At 41.0% G+C, this 21,850-nt stretch overlaps 1 protein-coding gene across 1 annotated transcript in view; it reads left to right on the top strand.

The window, feature by feature from the left end:
* LOC122935842 (carboxypeptidase B-like) overlaps nt 1-21,504 on the top strand; it is a 60,651-nt gene extending 39,147 nt beyond the window's left edge. The window contains exons 6-11 of the mRNA XM_044291749.1: nt 3,997-4,098; nt 5,126-5,236; nt 5,310-5,400; nt 15,241-15,443; nt 18,207-18,291; nt 21,320-21,504. Coding sequence (XP_044147684.1) covers nt 3,997-4,098; nt 5,126-5,236; nt 5,310-5,400; nt 15,241-15,443; nt 18,207-18,291; nt 21,320-21,504 — 777 coding nt within the window. The remainder of the gene's footprint in view (nt 1-3,996; nt 4,099-5,125; nt 5,237-5,309; nt 5,401-15,240; nt 15,444-18,206; nt 18,292-21,319) is intronic.
* The last annotated feature ends 346 nt before the right edge of the window (nt 21,505-21,850 follow it).

Below are 21,850 nucleotides of genomic sequence, written 5' to 3'. Positions count from 1 at the left end.
GTGACCTTATAGACCTCTTACATAGTGCTCTAGCATAGCAGTCTATGATTCTAATGGTACCTTTGATGTTTGCTTGTGAAGTTCCCCCAAGGCAAAAACTGACTTTTATTCATATGTAAATTAGGGCTCGCAAGTGCCCAGGGAGGGGTTCACCTCATTGGAGCCCAGGCTGTTCTGCCTCTTTTCGTCATATCCCCACCCCAGCCTCTTCCTCTGCCCACCCCGCTCTTCCTTTGCGTCCTCCTTCTCTGCAGCGAGATCCCGCGCCTGCACTATCCATTGCTTGGCCGGGGCATGCGCACTGCGATGCCCATTGTGGGCACGGCATCGCAGTAGCTACTACGCATGCGCCGGCCAACGGCGAGAAACAGCGGCGAGGAGGCGGACCAGAGACACCCACAATGGGCATCACAGTGCGCATGCCTAGGCCAAGCAATGGATAGTGCAGGCGCGGGATCTCACTGCAGAGAAGGAGGACGCAAAGGAAGAGCGGGGCGGGCAGAGGAAGAGGCTGGGGCGGGGATATGACGAAAAGAGGCAGAATAGCCTGGGCACTTGCGAGCCCTAATTTACATATGAATAAAAGTCCGTTTTTGCCTTGGGGGAACTTCACAAGCAAACATCATCAGGTACCATTAGAATCATAGAATGCTATGCTAGAGCGCTATGTAAGCAGTTTATAAGGTCAAAATCTGGTGACAGACTCCCTTTAAACAGCAGAAACCTGATGGCTATGGCGCCTGCTGCATGCGCAAGTGGGTGCCATCTTTATAGTGGTGATTTCTGCAGTTCATGTACGGTGAAGGTCGCCAAGGGGTTAATGCAAAATTGGCCTGCGGTTTCATGTATGTGGCTGCACCTAGAATCTGTCTAAAGCGTGGCAATTTTGGAACAATTTGGCACAATTGGGTTTTCTCACATTTTTTCAACTTGCTTGAAAAGAAGGTGGGGCTTAACAGGGGAGGCATGTCTTCAAGGGCAAGGGGGTTGGCCTAAGATTGTATATTTTCAAAGATGTACTGTTTTGAACCACAATTTTTGTATAAAACTGCCTCACAGTAGGGCAACCATTAGTCAGTATAATGTTAAACAAAAATGTCTATCCCTGCACCACAATTATTATCCATCCTGAGTTCCTGTGATAAATCTAGTGCAGGTCTAGACATTCTGTCTAAGATTACACCATCTACACGATTACTAAATCTGGGCCAATGAATATATGCAAACTGCAAACAGTTTGATCAAAAGTAATCCTATGTCCAGTTCCAATGCATCATATTAATATTTACTATCTCTGAAAACACTGATCTGGAACTCTTCTACATGTACAATATGAGTGTTGTTCTTAGTAGTCCAGTAAGTATTTTTGCTTCTGCTTTATGACTTACTATTGTCTCATATGCAGTAATAAAGAGACAAGTCATATTATTATGACCTTATTATTATGAGCTAATATCCAAAGTGATCGCTGTGTGCAGCACAGACAGCAGCTAGACAGGCTGGGAGTGAGTCAATAAGGTCCTTGTAAGTTGTCGCAGGTATCTGAAGCCACGTTGACTGCAGTGCAACCCACAGCTGCTGGAGGGTGCGTGGGGGAGGATCGAAACACAACAATCAAGGTAGTCCCACAGATACTCAATTGGGTTCAAGTCTGGAGAATAAAGATGCTTTCCTGGATTTTGATATTGATGGCCTAATTTCAGAATAGTCAGATTGAATACATATCGACACACAGAGGTTTCTATTCAGCTGCAAACTGCAGAGCTTCACTACGTTCTAGATCACAATGACCAAATGAAATGCAGTGTAGCAGCCACACATCATATTTCATTGTGGGCAACAATTCACTATTCACAACCATGGAGGTACATACATTAAAGTGCCGTCTTTTCTTTATTCAGTCTCCATATTTAAATCCATGTTTTTTCATATAATATATAGAGTATGCTAAGTTTCCTGCCCTATCAACAAGACATTTGGGGGGACACCTCCCCTTACTCATGCGTAATGATGGGAGGTAACTATGCATTTAAATGCATTAAACCCCAAAGCATCATCAAATCAAAACAAATAAAGCAAATAAAGAATAGAATATTCAAAACATAGAACGAACAGACCTGATCATAAAAATACTTTAAAGTGTAACTGTCATTCATATTTTTATTTGTGTAATGTATCGGGGCAGTGATACTGACCATTTTTGTAATACACTTGAATTACTGAAATTGCACATTTCTATTAAAAAAATAGCTCTAAAGTGGCCCATTTTGAGCCTTAGCAACGTTCCTCTTTCTTCTGTTTACATAACACAGTTAATGTTGAGCAAGTCTCCACCGTCATGTAAACAGAAGACAGAGAAGCGTTGCTAAGGCTCAAAATGGGCCACTTTAGAGCTATTTTTCAAATAGAAATGTACGATTTCAGTTATTAAAAGAATATTACAAAAATGGTCAGCATCACAGCCCCTGTACATTACACAAATAAATACATGAATGACAGTTACACTTTAAAGTTGCACACCTCATTCAGCCCTTTTGGTGTGACCATGTCTATTTTAGTAATTCAAAATGTTGTAGCAACCTTTTTATGTTCTCATCATGGAAACCAGCGGTGATGTATTATATGAAAAAGCACGGATTTGAATATGAAGATTGAATAGAGAAAAGACGCTTGGCATACCTCATGGTCGTGAGTGGTGAATTGCTGCTTACAATGAAACATGATAAGTGATGAGTGGCTGCTGCACTGAGTTTCATTTGGACAGTCTTACTTCAGAATAGGTCATCAATATCATATCAGCAGGCATCGGACACCCGGGACCCCTGCCAATCAGCTGTTTGAAAAGGCTGCAGTGAGCACAGAGGCCTCTTCCTAGGCTAGTGACGTCATACTCATCGGTCACGTGCCCTAGGCACATATAAATCCCATTCAAGAGAATGGGGCTGAGCTGCAACACTAAATACAGCTACTATCTAATGGACAGCGCTGCACTTGGTAAGCAGTGAGGAGGCTTCTTTAAACAGCTGATCAGCAGGGTTCCCTGATGTTGGAAACCCATCGATTTGATATTGACTAACTATCCTGAGGATAGGTCATCAAATCAGAATCTCGGAAAACTTCTTTAAAACGGAATGGATATTTCATCCCTCATATCAGAGATCAGCAAAGGTTTCAGAGGTTGGACCCCACTGATCATAATGTTATGGCAGAGCCAAGCAATATACCATACAATTGTATTATAGAATTCCCTCTTTACTGTGTCATTTTCCTCCAGAGTGATAGTAGCTCCATTTAAAGGGATTCTGTCACCAAGTTTTGGGCTATAGAGCTGCGGACATGCACGGCTAGATCACCACTAGCATGTCCACAATATACCTGTCCCATAGGGCTGTGTGGTTTTAATTTCTTTAAAAAAGGATTTTATAGATATGTAAATGACTCTTGTATGTGTCCAAGGGGCTGTACTAACCTTCCTGGAGCCCAGCCGTGCCCAGCCATGCCCGCCTGTGAAGGAGCCCAGCACCGCCTATGTCCTCCGAATCTCCTCCTTTCATCAACTATAGATTGCCGTAATCTCGCAATGCGCAAGCTCGCGCATGCGCAGTTCTTTCCCTGAGGCTGATGCCAGCACAGGGAAGGAACACTATACCGGCACTGCGCATGCGCGAGCTCGATTCTTTGAGGAGATTCGGAGGACATAGGCGGTGCTGGGCTCCTTCACAGGCGGGCGTGGCTGGGCACGGCTGGGCTCCAGGAAGGTTAGTACAGCCCCTTGGACACATACAAGACTCATTTACATATCTATAAAATCTTATTTTAAAGAAATTAAAACCACACAGCCCTATAGGACAGGTATATTTTGCGGACATGCTAGCGGCGATCTAGCCGTGCATGTCCGCGGCTCTATAGCCCAAAACTTGGTGACAGAATCCCTTTAAAGTATCTATACTGTAAGTCTGAAGTTAACCACAAGACTTTATGACTTGATGATTTCAGGTTGGAAAGCCAGGTGCAAACAAAAAGGCTGTCTTTATCGACTGTGGATTCCATGCAAGAGAATGGGTCACCCCTGCATTCTGCCAGTGGTTTGTCAAAGAGGTACAGTATGTATCTAATAAGATATGTTGCTTAGATATGAATATCCTGTTATAATGTTTGCAAATCATCTCTCCTCCAGAAGGATGAAAGCTGCCTCTCCTGTGCCCCCTATAAGTAGTTACTCAATGTCTGACCTATTAAAGCCTTGAAACATGATGATTTCAGCCAAATCAGAAACACTTATCTATAGTTAAAGAGGTTGTGACATATCCCCTTCTTCTCCCACTCAGCACCTCTGACATGAGCATCAGAGCCTTTCATGCTCTGATGCTCTCCTTTGCGCTGCACTGAATTGAGCAGGACAAAAGCATTTTTTTGAGATCTGGCAATGTACCGGGCTTCCGCCTAACAGTGAGCCCAGTGACGTCATTAGCACTAATGGGTGGCCTTAAGCGCTGTTCTAGCCTGTAAAACGGTTAGGGCAGCGCTAAAGTCCGCCCATCAGTGCCGGTGACCTTGCCAGGAACACTGCTAGGCAGAAGCCTCCGCCTAGCAGTATAAAAATATAAAGCCCTTGCCCTGCGTGATACAGCGCAGGGCAAGGGAGAGCATCAGAGCATAAAATGCTCTGATGCTTATGTCAGAGGGGCTGAGTGGGAAAAGAAGGGGTTATGTTCAGGTCCAGCTCTGAACAGTTCTGGAGTTCTTGTCCCTTGTTAGTACAGAACAGTGAATTGTTTGGTTGGATGGGATGTATAGCCATTAAGACTCCCTATATATTCTAGGTCAAAAAGACAATCAGTGACCCCCAGAGCCTTATGTTACCTGCAGGAGCTTAGGGGCAACTACTGTATACTTCCCCAACTGAGAGGGCCACTGACCTACTACTACTTCTCTTCTTTAAACGGGTTTAAAAGGCAGATTTGTATCCACAGTAAACGGTAATGAATCCTAAAGAGGAAAAACAAGCAGAGATCTTGAAAACAGTGAGGAATTGATACAGGAAGTATTTCAGAAAATGAATAAGCTTTATTGCCTTTTAAGACAATGGTTCCATTTTATGTGTATGCTCATTCTTTCATTGAAGGCTGTTAATTCTTATGGGTCAGACGCTGAATTCACCAATCTTCTCGATGAACTAGATTTCTATGTTCTACCAGTCCTAAACGTTGATGGCTACTTGTACACCTGGACTAGCGTGAGTTACATTGGTTGAACCTCATCTTAAAATATATTATGAAGCATTTTGAAGTAACAGAATATCTTTATAGGACCGTATGTGGAGGAAAACTCGTTCGCCTAACAAAAACACCAATTGCATTGGCACTGACCCAAACCGAAACTTTAATGCTGGATGGTGCAGTAAGTAGATGATAGGCTTACACATTCACTCTAATGTATATAGCAGAGGCCACCTGCTACTGAGCTAATTAACAACTTTTATTTTGTAAGAAAAAAGGTTGCGTCTACCCGTGATCTTACACTATTTACTGCCATTTAACCCTTAGGATACCCAAGGTTTTTTCGTTTTTGCGCTTTAATTTTTCTTCCCTATTTTCCTTGAGCCATAACTTTTTTATATTTCCAGTCACATACTGTAGCTGCATGAGGGCTTATTGACAGGTTGTACCTTCTAATGCCACCATTAATTATGAAATAAAATGTAGTGGGAAGTGGTAAAAAAAATCCAAATAGGGTGGAATTGGAAAGAAAATGCAATTATTCCACCATTTTATGGGTTTTGTTCCCATGGCCTTTTGTTGCCCTTCATTCTCTGGGTCAGTACGATGACAATACCCCATATCTATAGGTTCTTTATGTCTAAATAGTGTAAAAATAAATCTACTGAGCTGTTTAGGGGCTCATTTTTTTGTGGAACAATCTGTAGTTTTTATTGATACCATTTTGGAGTGTGCATGACTTTTTGATCACATTTTATTACATTTTTCTGGGTAAGAAGCAATGGAAAAATGGCAAAGCTGCCATTTTGACCCTTTTTCCCATTACGTCATTCGCCGTATTATAATTTTTTTTCTATTTTAATAGTATGGGCGTTTTTGGTCGTGGTGATACCCATAATGTTTATATTTATTGTTATTTAGGTATTTATTTTTTAATTATACGGAAAGGGGGGTGATTTAAACTTTTATATTTTTTTATATATTTTTTAGCATTTTTTTTTGGGGGGGGATGATTTTGTGGCACATATATGAGCCTATAAATTTTGTTTTTTTATTTTTAATTTTGGTTTATCAGGGATTTTTAAAATGCCATTTAAACTCAATATTGCTAATTTCGTATCCTGGCCTGCCACCTGGTGGCCAAAATAAGAATTGCAGCATGAACACTTTCAGTGTTCAGCGCAACTACTGATGGCCCAATCGGTTTTTGCGCATTTAGATGCTATGATCTCACTTGGTCACGGCATCTAAAGCATTTAATTACCGCGATCTGCATTATTGCCGTTCACAGTAATTAGCCGCAGGCCTCTGCTGTTTGAAACAGCAGAGATCTGCTGGCCATGGCGCCCGCTGCACGTGCGAGCGGGCGCCATGTTTACACATCGCTCCAGCACTGTACATGTACGGCGCTGGTAGCAAACGGGTTAAAATTAAATTACGTTGTACTTTTTTTTCTTGTGCACTTTGCTGTTGATAAGTCAGCTATTACCTATAACTCCTTTAAAACATAAACAGAATTACATACATGGCTATGGCCTCGAAACACAACTAATACTACAAAAAGAAGATCTAAAAAATGAAATTATATAAGGAAGTAAAGGCATAAATATCCCAAAATGGTTACAAAATCCATAATAAAAAGGTACCAACAATGCAAAAATGAGACCCCCAAAGTACCACTAGGGTTGAGCGAACGCGAACTGTAAAGTTCGGGTTCGTACCGAATTTTAGGATTTTTGGACCCCGGACCCGAACATTTCAGTAAAAGTTCGGGTTCGGGTTTGGTGTTCAGCGATTTCTTGGCGCTTTTTTAAAGGCTGCAGAGCAGCCAATCAACATGTGTTTAACTCTGTGCCCTTAGAAGCCATCACACCCATGCCTACTAATGGCATGGCTGTGATTGGCCAGTTTAGCATGTGACCCAGCCTCTATATAAGCTGGAGTCACGTAGCGCTGCACATGACTCTGCTATTACTAGTGTAGGGAGAGGATGCTGCTGCTGTGAAGGAGAGAATAGGAAAGAAACTTTAATCAGAACTGCAATTGAACTCAGCGATCTACATAGATTTAGTTGTGTGGGTGCAGTGCACAATCTTTTTACCCTGCCCTGAGTCCAGTGACAGAGAAAAATAACTTTCATCCGTCTGTAAGTTAGGTGGGCGGTGGCGGCGACTATTTTATGCAAGCTCAGTGCACCAGCACTGCATATGTGCTTTTGTGACATTGAAATCCAAGCTTGAAATACTGCAATAATAATCTGGGTTTAAAAAAAAACACCCATTTTTGGCAATATCCTACATCTGGTGCCTTTGCAGCATTAGTCAGTGTGTAATTTAAGCTAGAAATACAGCTATAATTTTCTGGGTTTTAAAAAACACCCTTTTTGGGCAAAGTACTTAATATTGCAGTCTTTGCTGCATCTGTTATTGTTAAAACAAGCTTGAAATACTTCAATAATTTTCTGGCTTTGAAAAAACACCCATTTTTGGCAATATCCTCAATTGTACAGCCATCTGTACGTGTGAAATTCAAGCTTTATATACTGCTGTCATATTCTGTAAGTAAAAAAACAACCATTTTGGGAAAAATACTTAATTTGCGGCCTTGTCTGCATCTGTCAGTGTGAAATTCAAGCGTTTTCCGTTTATCCCCGGAAGAAGCCAGGTTGCTGGCGAAACTGCGTTGGGAGAAGGAGACTGAGGGATCGGCGCTTATTTTGGATATTTTTGTGAGCTTCTTTTAATTCCACATTGCCTATTTATACCCCCATTGGATACAACTGTCCAGGGCTACTTTTTCTTTTTTCTGGCCCTGTTGTGGCGCTCTCTAATACTTTATGTATTCCCATGTGTGTTGATCCCCCAGTCCCCCTCGGGTCTTTCCTCACTGAAATATGCCTGTTTACTGGTGTTTTTATATGATAATGTGATTGTATTTATTTAATAAAGATTTTTTCTTATTATGAGCTGGAGCCTTAGTTCTATTGTTTGGGTATAAATTAGTATAGGCTCTCTCCACTTTATTACTACCCGGTGTTTATAATTGGTGGGTGTCGTGTGAAATTCAAGCATTATATACTGCTGTCATATTCTGTTAGCAAAAAAACACCCATTTTGGGCAAAATACTTAATTTGCGTCCTTGTCTGCATCTGTCAGTGTGAAATTCAAGCGTTATATACTGCTGTCATAGTCTGGTATAAAAAAACACCCTTTTTGGGCAAAGTACGTAATATTGCAGCCTTTGCTGCATCTGTTATTGTTAAAACAAGCTTTAAATACTAATTTACTGGGTTTTAAAAAAGACACATTTTTTGCAATACCCTCCATCTGGGGCCTCTGCCGCATTAGTCAGTGTGCAATTTAAGCTAGAAATGCAGCTTTAATTTTCAGGGTTTAAAAAAACACCCTTTTTGGGCAAAATACACAATTTTACAGCCCTTGCTGCATCTGTACGTGTGAAATTCAAGCGTTATATACTGCTGTCATATTCTGTTATTAAAAAAAACACCAATTTTGGGCAAAATACTTAATATTGCAGCCTTTGCTGCATCTGTTATTGTTAAAACAAGCTTGAAATACTTAAAAAGTTTTCTGGCTTTGAAAAAACACAAATTTTTGGCAATACCTTCCATCTGGGGCATTAGTCAGTGTGCAATTTAAGCTAGAAATACAGCTATTATTTTCTGGGTTTTAAAAAAACACCCATTTAGGGCAAAATACCTCATTTACGGCATTGTCTGCATCTGTCAGTGTGAGATACACGCTTTAGATACTGCTGTGCTATTCTGGTATTAAAAAAACACCCAATTTGGGCAAAATACTTAATTTGCGGCCTTGTCTGCATTTGTAGGTATCAAATTCAAGCGTTATATACTGCTGTAATATTCTGGTATTAATAAAACATATATTTAGGGCAAAAAACGTAATTTCGTAGCCTTTGCTGCATCTGTCATTGTGAGATACACCGTTTAGATAAGTTGTTCTATTCTGCTATTAAAAAAACACCCATTTAGGGCAAAAAACTTAATTTTGCAGCCTTTGCTGCATCTGCCATTCTTGAGATACACCCTTTAGATGCTGTTGTTCTATTCTGCTATTAAAAAAACACCCATTTAGGGCAAAAATCAAAATTTTGCAGCCTTTGCTGCATCTGTCATTGTGAGATACACCCTTTACATACTGCTGTGCTATTCTGGTATTAAATAAACACCCATTTTGGGCAAAATACTTAATTTGCGGCCTTGTCTGCATCTGTAGGTGTGAAATTCAAGCGTTAAATACTGCTGTCATATTCTTTTATAAAAAAAACACACATTTAGGGCAAAAAAATTAATTTTGCAGCCTTTGCTGCATCTGTCATTGTGAGATACACCCTTTACATACTGCTGTACTATTCTGGTATTAAATAAACACCCATTTAGGGCAAAAATCTTAATTTGTGGCCTTGTCTGCATCTGTACTTGTGAGATACACACATTAGATACTGCTGTGCTATTCTGGTATTAAAAAAACATGCACTGTATAATAGTATTATCCAGCTCACCTCCTTGGCCTTTGTTTTTCCGTGTGTCCAGAAACCTTTGGGTGTGTCCCAGTATAGCAGAAATAAGTGAAAGAAATGGTTTCGGCACTAAAGTTGTAGTTCAATAAAAACCTATTCTTTATTGCAAATTATGTACATCAGCAGACACAACCATGAAGCATGCGGTAATCATTGACGCGTTTCAGACAATCTGTCCTTAGTCGTCACAATGTTCCATGTTAGTTTGAGATATTTAAAGACCAAGATCCCCTCCCCCACAAATCGCAGGAGGAGGTATCTCACCAGGATTGGTCATTTTAACATGGAACCACCTTTAGCTCAATATGTCATTATCAAACTTTACCTGTGCAACAAAAACACCCATTTAGGGCAAAAATCTTAATTTTGCAGCCTTTGCTGCATATGTCATTGTGAGATATACCCTTTAGATACTATTGTTCTATTCTGCTATTTAAAAAAAAAAACATTTAGGGCAAAATTTTCAATTTGCGGCCTTGTCTGCATCTGTACGTGTGAAATTCAAGCGTTATATACTGCTGTCATATTCTGGTATTAAAAAAAAAACACATTTAGGGCAAAAATCTTAATTTTGCAGCCTTTGCTGCATATGTCATTGTGAGATACACACTTTAGATACTGTTATTCTAGTCTGTTAAATAAAAAAAAAACACCCAGTTTGGGCAAGATCCTAAATTTGAAAAATATGAGAAGAGCGTCAAATAGGGAACGTGGCGCCGGTCGTGGTGCTGCTGATGGAGCTCCTGTTGCAGGGAGAGGATGTGGTCGATCTGTGCCAGCTACACGCACAAGTGAAACACCTTCCTCAGGTGCGAGTAGGCAACAGAACCTTCAGTGGTATTTGGTCGGGCCTAATGCGGCTCTATGAATGGTGAGGCCAGAACAAGTACAGGCGATAGTAGATTGGGTTGCTGACAGTGCCTCCAGTTCCTTCACATTGTCTCCCACCCAGTCTCCTGCTGAAAGATCAGAGTTGGCAAATGCAGCCGATGTCCATCAGTCTTTCACCTCACCCCCTTGCAAATCAGCCAAGCAGTCTGAGCCCCAAGTCATGCAGCAGTCTCTTCTGCTTTTTGATGACTCTGTTAGCAGGGTTTCCCAGGGCCATCCACCTAGCCCTGCACCAGAAGTGGAAGAGATTGAGTGCACCAATGCCCAATCACGTATTTTTCAAGATGAGTACATGGGAGGACCATCGCAGCACGTCTCGGATGATGATGAAACACAGGTGCCAACTGCTGTGGCTTTTGAAAGTCTGCAGACCGACAAGGGGGGCAGGGGTGAAGACTGGGTGGAAGATGATGTGGAGGACGATGAGGTCCTCGACCCCACATGGAATCAAGGTCCTGCGAGGGACCTGTGTAGTTCAGAGGAAGAGGCGTTGGTCGCACAGAGCCACCAGCACAGCAGAAGAGGGAGCAGGGTGAAAAAGCGGAGCGGCCTTCCCCTAGACAGTACACCTGATACTGCCTACACCAAAGCCAGCTCCAAGGAGTTCCCTGGCGTGGCAGTTCTTCAGACAATGTGCTGACAACAAGACACAAGGGTTTGCACGCTGTGCAATCAGAGCCTGAAGCAAGTCATAAACGTTCTCAACCTGAGCACAACCTGCATGACCAGGCATCTAAGTGCAAAGCACGAGCTGCAGTGGAGTAGACACCTCAAAAACCAAGAAAGGTCTCTGGCTCCTCCTGCTTCCTCTTCTGCTGCAGTCTCGGCCTCTTCATCGACCTCTGAAGTGACAGTGCCACCTGCCACCCTGCAAACAGAGGATCTGCCAGCAACACCACCATCTGGGTCACCAAGCATCTCCACAATGTCCCACGCAAGTGTTCAGCTCTCCATCTCCCAAACACTGGAGCGGAAGAGGAAGTACCCCACTATCCACCCGCGATCCCTTGCCCTGAATGCCAGCATTTCAAAATAACTGGCCTTTGAAATGCTGTCAATTCTGTCCGGTGGAGAAGGATAGTTTTAAAAGCCTTATGGCGGCGGCTGTCCCACAGTACGTCGTTCCCAGCCGCCACTACTTTTCCAGGCGTGCCATCCCTTCCCTGCACAACCAAGCAGAGATGTGATATACCCCTGCTCTACCTAGTTGATAGCTTAATAAATTTCCCAAATTTTTCTGTTACATTTTCGGGTGACATTCAACAATTTTTGGCTGTGATAGACCCCTGCTCTACCTAGTAGACAGGTTAATAAATTTCACACATTTTTCTGTTACATGTTTGGGTTGACATTTTACAATTTTTGCCATAAATAAACCCCTGCATACTGTAGGTGACAGGGACTGAAATTTTTTTAAATAATCTGTTCCATTGGTGTGTGACATTAACCCATTTCTGGCGATGAAAAACCCCTGCTCTGCATAGGTGACAGGGACTTAAATTTTTAAAATGTGTCTTTAATTGTCCCTTTCATTCGATCCTTCTGCTTTAATAACTTGTCCCACATTTTCGCTTCATCCCATTGCAGCCATTGACCTCCCTTGGATGAGGTCTCCCTTTCTCACGCTCCCTCTCCGGCGTGGAACCCTGATTCGCCGATAACCGTGATCAACATGGTAGGCTCAGAAAAGAACATTGAAAGTTGATAGAGAAGATATCCAAATGGATCGTGGATCAGGCAGAGTTATCTAGAGTCAACAAAGCGGTAGCAGGGCCTCTCCTGGCTAACGTTTCCAAATCCAAAATACCCCAGTGACAATCCATATCATTTTTTATTAATCATTCCAATAACAGGGCATCTTAAGAGTCCTGTATTGTTATTTATCGTCACTACCTACCCTAGTCGGGAGTGGGTAATTGCCGTGCGCCCCCTCGTTAACTCGGAAGCTTATGCTTCAATACTTTGTCCCACATTTCCGCTCAATTACATTTAATTTCATCCGTTGACCTGCCTTGGATGTGGTATCCCTTTCTCAGGCTCTCTCTCCGGCCTGAAACCCTGATTCCCTGCCACCCATGATCACCATGGTAGGCGCATAAAAGAACATAGAAAGTTGATAGAGAAGATATCCAATTGGATCGGGGACATCACGGTGACGTGCGACATGGTGGAGCAGTATGTGTGCACACGCCTACACGTACTGAATGCTGGGTCTGCCCCCTTCAACTTCTGGGTCTTCAAATTGGGCACATGGCCTGAGATTGCCCTTTCCACCTTGGAGGTGCTGGTCTGCCCTGCAGCCAGTGTATTGCCTGAACGTGTGTTTAGCATGACTGGAGGGGGTAATCACAGGTTATATTTCCCAATGTTTTGGGGTGTACCCTAATTTAAAAAAATTTAAATAAATTTAAAACCAAAAAGCAGTGTAGGCTACCTCCTCCTCCACCGCCGCTTCCACCTACACTGCCACACCAACCGCCTCCTCAACCCCCTACTCCATATGGACCTCGTCCTCCTAGATCAAGATTATTATTTTTTATGTTATTTAAAGTCATTTCCCTATTCACATTTGTTTGCAGAGCACTTGCCATGCTCTTAACAACAATTGCAGCCCTCTAGCCCTTTTCATGACATTTTTACAGCCATTTTAGTGCTCAAAAGTTCGGGTCGCCATTGGCTTCAATGGGGTTCGGGGTCAAGTTCGGGTCAAAGTCGGGTCCTGAACTCAAACTTTTTTGTGAAGTTCAGCCAACCCCGAACATCCAGGTGTCCACTCAACTCTATGTACCACAGATCCTTATAGACAATTTAATCAATAAAGCTCAAAATATAAGAAAAAAGGGATTTCAGCTCTCCCACCATCCTCCTTCGCTGTGCACAGATCCCGCACCAGGAATAAAGCAGCATGCTCAGGATAAAACCCTTAATTTCTTCATTATAATATCCATATCTCTCGTGGCTGAGGCTTACCAGACAGGCAAGGTCTACGCGTTTTGACTGTATGTCTTAATCCTGACCACATTGTGTTATCACATACTCTGGTTTAAAAATCCTTTCTTGCCATTAAGCATGCCTCCAGCCAGGTGCCAAATAACAATCAGCTCCAAGTTAGAGCTGCCTCCAATGGCTTTCTTAAAATGCATGCAAAATGCTACTCAATTATAACACAACAAAAAACAAAACGGGAGAAAGTCAGTACTCGCAAATCAAATCATATTGATTATTCATACCCATGGGATTTCTCTATTCAGCAATCGCCAATTGATGTCTCCTCCTCGTGCGGATTTAAATACCCTTTCTATACCCACGACACTCAGGCTTGTCAGGTCACCCTGATGAACATCTCTAAAATGTCTAGAGATGAATAGAGAATCCTTTTGGATTTTTACATTGAACACAAGAAATCCGAATGGTATGAATAATCAATATAATTTGATTTACGAGTACTGACTCGCTGCTGTTTTGTTTTTCGTTTTTTGAGTAGCATTTTGCATGCATTTTTAAAAAGCCATTGGACACAGCTTTAGCTTGGAGCTGTTTATTATTTGGCACTTGGCTGGGGGCGTGCCTCAGAACGGATCCATTTGTATTATCATTAACATACCCAAGACGGATCAGTCTTGAACACCATTGAAAGTCAATGGAGGACGGATCCGTTTTCAATTATGCCAGATTGTGTCAGTGAAAAAGGATCTGTCCCCATTGACTTACATTGTGTGCCAGGACAGATTGGGCTCAGTTTGATCAGATGGACACCAAAACGCTGCAAGCGGCGTTTTGGTGTCCGTCTTCAAAGCGGAATGTTGACTGAACTGATGCAAATTGATGCATTATGAGCGGATCCTTTTTCATTCAGAATGCATTAGAATGCAAAGTGATCCGTTTTGGACCGCTTGTGAGAGCCCTGCACGGATCTCACAAACGGAAAGCCAAAACGCGAGTGTGAAAGTAGACTAAATTAGTTTGACATGACCGATCCTTCATGGAGCCATGCTGATATGATGTTATTCGTAAAGATAATATCATACAAGTGGAGCATTTTTGTGACATAAAGTAAATTACAAAAGTAACTAATTTGCTGAATTATGTTAAAATAACATTTCATGGTAGAACTACCCCTTTAAGATCCACATATTTCTTTACAATTCATAAAAATATTGGTTTGTAAAACTCCATTCATTAACACTGCACTTTGTTTTCAGGTTTTTAGAATGGAAAATTCACAACTATTCCATAATATCTGAACATGGCCTTATAGTCAAATATACTAAATAGTAAAACGCAGGAGCTCTCTGATGAAACCACTATGTTTAAGTCAATCTGTATAGGTGGCATTTGTCCATTGTCTACATTTTGTTTTTTTATTAAACCCCTCTAAAAAGTATCAGTGTACATATCATTTCATAATTGTTCAACAGTCTGACTTTTAGTATTATTATTTCCTTTTGTTTCCATAAAATAAATCAGACGTGTTCTGTAATACACATTTGTTATTCCTAAATAATAAATATATGACATAGGTAATAAAATTAAGCAATTTTAATCAAGCTACTTTTATGTTTTTTTAAGCTGCTGGAGCAACATCAAGTCCTTGCTCGGAGATTTACTGTGGCCCCACTCCGGAGTCAGATAGTGAAACAAGAGCTCTAGGTGATTTCATCCGCAGCAATCTTTCTTCTATCAAAGCCTACCTGACCATTCACTCCTATTCCCAGATGTTGCTCTTCCCCTACTCCTATAAGAATGCTAAAGCAGAGAACCACGATGAACTGGTGAGTACTTGGCAGATTTGTTAAAAGAGTTGTCCACCCCTTCTCCATAGACTATAGGTACACCGTACAGGCAATGGTGTACCTAAGTTGGCAGGATAATAAGTGGTCATAACTGTTAAAGGGGTTGTCCAGATTCAGAGCAGATACATTTCGTACTAGTGGTATCTCTCCTCTATTGGTGCCCGCCTCTAAAGCAGCCTGGGGCAGCGGTACAGACCATTTGCACTGGTGACATCACCAGGTTCACCGCTAGGTGGAAATCTCTGCCTAGTATAGTGAGGAGAAGCCTGGTCACTGGCAGTAAACAAACAGACCTTGCCCTGAGCGACACAGCACAAGGTAAGGGGTAGCATCGGAGCAATTAAAAGCTCCGATGCTCCACTCAAACATAGTAAACGAGTAAAGAAGGGGTTATATCCAGGTACAGCTTTGAACCCAAACAACCCCTTTAAATAAAAAGCCAGGAACTGCACATTCACATTGATCTATTGCTGCTTAGCAATTTTTTGTTAAGCATAAGGTTCTTTGCATAAGTTCTGATCAAAATGTATAAGCCTACTTGCCAAGTACACAGCATCCTCTTTCCAGTGGGTCCCTACACTACATATAATAAAAAACGGCATATTTGCTACTTTGCTGCCATGACAAAGTCTTCAAATGTCGAAGAAAAATGGCAGTTAGTTGGCCACCATGATATATTGTAGAAATGATAAGGTACATGAAGTTATGAAGCTGTAAGCTATGTCCTCTGTGATTCTGTAGATAAGTACATCAATTTTTCACACCTCAAAACTACATATATGAAAAATAGTGTTGCCATACTCACATAATGAAATTGTCAATTCAAGACAAGTAATTTAGCAGCTCCTATTTATCAATTAAAATCTCAGATTTCATAAAGAATGAGCAGACTATAAAGAGCTATCGTAAGCAGTAGAAAATCCAAATGTCCCTATAGATGCATAAGTGAAGAACACAAAGCAACTGAATAAGTGATTTATGATCTAACATAGCATATCCCATACTGACAGTAGAGAAGATTAAAAAGTGAAGAAGAAAATTAAAAAGTAAGGGCTCATGTACACGACCGTATGCCCTCCGAGATTATATGAGTGCAGGACAATAGTCCCGCGGGCGGCCTTATGCGGACAGTAACATAGTAACCTATGATGCTGTGCGCTCCCGTGCGCACGATGTATGCTGCTCCGGGTCTTGGAGGGCATACGGTCGTGTGCATGAGCCCTAACAAATATAGGTGTATCTCAATAAATTTGAATATCATTAAAAATTTAAATTTATTTCAGTAATTCAATTAAAAAGTGAAACTCATTATTTAGATTTATTACACACAGAAGGATCTATTTCAGATGTTTATTTATTTTAATGTGGATGATTATGGTTTACAGCTAATGAAAACCCAAAAGTCAATATCTCAGAAAACTATAATATTGTGAAAAAGTTCAATATTGTAGACTTATGGTGTCAGGGAATTGACACAAAACACCTGCAAAGCTTTCCTAAGCCTTTAAATTGTCCCTCAGTCTGCTTCAGTAGGCTACACAATCATGGGGAAGACTTCTGATATAGCAATTGTCCAAGATTTAGGAGGGTAATCAAGTCATAGAAAAAGATGCACAAGCAACAGGGATAACAACGACCTTGAAAGGATTGTCAAGAAATTGGGGGAGATTGACAAGGAGTGGACTGTGGCTGTGGCTGGACTGTGGCTGGAGTCAGTGCCTTATGAGCTACTACACACAGACATATCCAGGACATGGGTTGCAACTGTCACATTCCTTGTGTCAAGCCACTGATAACCCAGGAGTCTTGAGTCTTACCTGGGATAAGGAGAAAAAGGACTGGGCTGTTGCTCAGTGGTCCAAAGTCCTGTTTTCAGATGAAAGTAAATATTGCATTTTATTTGGAAATCAATGTCTCAAAGTCTTGAGGAAGAGTGGAGACACAGACCATCAAAGTGTGAAGTTTCCAGTCAGAGATGGTTTGAGGGGCCATGTCATCTGCTGGTGTTGGTCCACTGTGTTATATCAATTTCAAAGTCAGCCATCTTCTAGGAAATTTTAGAGCACTTCATGCTTCCCTCAGCTGACAAACTTTATGGAGATGCTGATTTCATCTTTCAGCAGGATCTGGGCCCTGCCCACACTGCCAGAAGTACCAATAACAAGTTTAATAACAATATAACTTTGCTTGATTTGCCTGCAAACTTGTCTGACCTAAACCCCATAGAAAATATATGGGGTATACTCAAGAGGAAGATAAAAGACATCAGACCCAACAATGCAGACAAACTGAAGGCCACTATCAAAGCAACCTGGTCTTCCATAACACCTCAGCAGTGCCTCATGCTGATCGCCTCTATTCCACACCACATTGATGTAGTAATTCATGCAAAAGAAGCCTCAACCAAGTATTGAGTGCATATACTGTACATACTTTTCAGTAGGCCAACATTACTATACTAAAAATCACCTTTTTAATTGGTCTTATATAATATTTAAATTTGGGTTCTCATAAGCTGTAAGCCATAATCATCAACATTAAAAGAAATAAATGCTTGAAATAGATCACTCTGTGTGTAATGAATCTACTGTATATAATATATGAGTTTTACTTTTTAAATTGAATTACTGAAAAAAATTTACTTTTTCGATGATATTCTAATTTATTGAGGTGCACCTGTACACTTGGTTTTGACAATTATTAAAATGAATGGCTTCATTTATATCACTTATCTATTTCCAGATGTCTCTATCAGAAGGAGCAGTTAATGCATTATCTTCATTATATGGAACAGTTTACACCTATGGACCAGGAGGGAAAACAATCTGTAAGTTTTTCTAATCTAATCTAATTTTACTTAAATCATTTATATAGTGGAAAAAAAATGTGGTCAAGTCTCAGAAGCTGCTAATAGGACCTCAATAGAAAGGATGCAATCTAACTACAGACAGATTTCAAAACAACTACCCTGCTTTTACCCCCTCCCTGCTTTCCAAGCTCCATCTCATCAGCAAATCACAGCAGCCTTAACCACAATGCAATAGCTTCAGCATTAATGTAATTTTGTAGCAACATAGCGCAGCTTCCCTCGTGCATAGGCAATGCATCCAGCACTAGCAGTGGAGCGCGTCACAGACAGGGAGAAAAAACTGCTCACCTTCTGCCTGGCTGTGACGCTCTCTGCTGCAACGGGAACGTTCTACAGCCAGGGAGAAGGAGATGCCCATTGAGAAACCCGTCTGTCTCCTCCTCCCTGTACCGATGGTCTAAATTAATATATAAGGTGACCAAAAAAACTTGTCTGACCTAAACCACATACAAAATCTATGGGGTATTTTTGAAAAAAAAAAGTGCTTGCATCTGTAGGGGACGCCCAATGTGGTAAGCATACCAGTTTGTAACCCATAAACCCATAAAAAGGTCCTCTTTAAGCCAAACTAAACTATGATGATAATACCAACATTAACCCCTTCAGTATCTTAGGCTACCCTGCCTGTTATTACTAAAGAAGTTGTCCAGGGAGAGCGTGCAGAGCACAGAGGGTGTTACAAAGCAGTGCTAAAAGGATTTGGCCCCGCCTCCTTTTAAACTTGCTCATTTGCATATGAATAATATACTGATATCTCTGCAGCTGTTTAGAATACAGACAAAATAAATGTGTGGTTTTAATCAGCATAATGAGCCCTACCAGGCAGTATGTCTGGTTTAATAGTGTGGATCTTTGTCACAGAGCCTCTTCAAGCTTTTTAACACAATGACAGCAATAGCAAATAATGTAAGCGTGATGCTGACATACTGCACATAATGTAGCTATGAGTAAATGCATGGTTTTTATGTTAACAAACAGGGTGTTTAAAAACACACTGTACCATTGCACATATTATGTATTTTTCATATTAGGAAGCTTCCAATAAATGATCCTTATTGGGGGCAACACACTCGTGTTATGAGAAAACAGAGGCTTGTTGGAATCAAGCACCCAAATATTATGCCTTAACATGTTTGGACACACCACCCTTAGCTGTAGAAGAAAAGACACTCCCCTTGAGCTTTCAGCTTGATATAAATTTGCGAGCAATGAATGTGGAGATCTCTGGATCTGAGGTACAGGGCTGGTTCTAGCTTTGTTAGAAAGAGGATATCCGATTTTCAGTTTTTACAATTTTCATGGGATAACCCCATTTAAAGGGGTTGTCCGGGTTCAGGCAGCCCCCCTGAGGCTAGCATCGGAGCATCTTATGGTCCGATGCTCTCCCTTGCCCTGCGCTAAATCGCGCAGGGCACAGGCTCTTTTGTTTATCATAACACACTGCCGGGCGGAAGCTTCCACCCAGCAGTGTGTTCGGTGATGCCACCGGCTCTGATGGGCGGGCCTTAGCGCTGCCCTAGCCGTTTTACTGGCTATGGCAGCGCTAAATCTCAGTGCTGGTGACATCACCGGGCTTCCTGGCAGCCCCATGGGGAGCCCGGTACATCACCGGATCTCCAAAAAATGCCTTTGTCCTGCGCGATTTAGTACAGGGCAAAGGAGTACATCGGAGCATGAACTGCTCCGGTGCTCGAGTCAGGTGGGGCTGCCTGCTTGAAAATGGGGACATGTCCGGGTTCAGCTCTGAACCCGGACAACCCCTTTAAGGGTTGTGAGTTGTGTGCTACCAATATTTACTTCAGACATATTATAATCTACAACAACAAAGTCTCATATTCAGGAGGGTTTTTCCAATTTTAATGTGACTTTTAGAAGGTTACATTCAGTTTTTCTGTTCCACTGACATAACACAGATAGGTGCCCAGGCTAATGCCTGTTTTGATAAGAACATGACATTAAGTTTAAAAAAGCTTTATAACAAACATTATATAAAAGTGTGGTCAGTTGGAAGCCCACCAATCTCAAGAGGTTACCAATCTCAAGAAGTCACCATCGATGTCACCATTTAAAGAAAAATGTGATGTTGATTCAGCACCAGAATAAAATTAACACCATTTTATTGAGGCATATATTAAAAATCCTATAACATACAGCCAGGTACTACCAATATCTTTCAATCGGAATATCACATACTTACTGTATGTTACTAATTAAAAACAAAAAAGTACACATAAAAATATATATATATATGTATGTACTTTAAAAAAAACATAGTTATAAACTTCTTTATTGCACTTGAAAGGGTTAACGTGCACTGTTTAATACTGTGAAATTGCATTTTATATATATATATATGTTGTGATAAATATCATGTTCATTTGCACTGTATTTCCGATGCTCTGTGGAAAGGGTTTATGAATACTGAGAGACTTTTGGAACTTTGAGTAAGAAGCTGGTAATTTTCCACAGCTCAAATGATTCAGCCTGCCTTCTGACGCTATAACTTCTTATTTGCATATGAATACAACTGCAGATATCTCTGCAGCTATTTATTATACTGACAAAAGAAAGGTAGTGTTTTAATCAGCATGATGACGAGACCTAATAGGCAGTATGTCTGTTTTGATAGGGTTGATCCTGGTGACAGAGCTGCTTTAAATGGGATTATCCTCTGCTGGTCTTTATGACCCTATTTGGCTGGGTTTATTATGAACGAGCATGAGTTCACCAGAAGAAATTATGTATGTGTGCCTGTCCATATGGAAAAAGCAAGTGATCCTCAAGTGAAGTAGTCATCTGCTTATTTCTTGGGTCTATTTAGGATAGGCCTTCTTATTGTGTTAATATCCTGATCACACATGAATATCTTGGGGTGGGGCAGTCCAATTCTAACTATTTTTTATATTCTTATTTAATGCTATATTTTGGTGGCTTCTATATCACAGTTTTATTTCATCCTTCTTGTTTTGTACTTGTTTTCCCACAGATCTGGCAGCTGGAGGCTCTGATGACTGGGCTTATGATACGGGTATTAAATATTCCTTTACATTTGAGTTGCGTGACACAGGAAAATATGGCTTTGTGCTGCCTGAGTCTGAGATTCGGGAGACCTGTGAAGAAACTATGCTGGCTGTGAAATACATTTCCAATTATGTCCTAAATAATGCTTAATAAAATGACCTTAAATAATGACATCTTGATTTTGGATTTGTTCCTAGCTCACCCTCAGGAACAGCACTTTTAGACTTAATATAATCAGACAGCACTCCAATTGATATGGTGGAGTAATTAGTGAGTTTTATTCAGCAGGACATGATGCACAACAGATTATGGAAACTTTTTGGGCTAAACAGTAGCCCTTCATCAGGCTGGTATACAAAGAGAAATAATGGACAAATCAATCCATGAATCAAGAAAAAGAAAACTAACTAAACACAACCACAATGGATTTAAAATGAAATGAACAAGTTGTGCTTTAACTGCAGACTGACAGCTTTAATTTGAGGGTATTTACATC

The sequence above is a fragment of the Bufo gargarizans genome, chromosome 4 (assembly GCF_014858855.1).
Source record: "Bufo gargarizans isolate SCDJY-AF-19 chromosome 4, ASM1485885v1, whole genome shotgun sequence".
NCBI lineage: Eukaryota > Metazoa > Chordata > Amphibia > Anura > Bufonidae > Bufo > Bufo gargarizans.
This window is presented reverse-complemented; position numbering and strand designations above follow the sequence as displayed.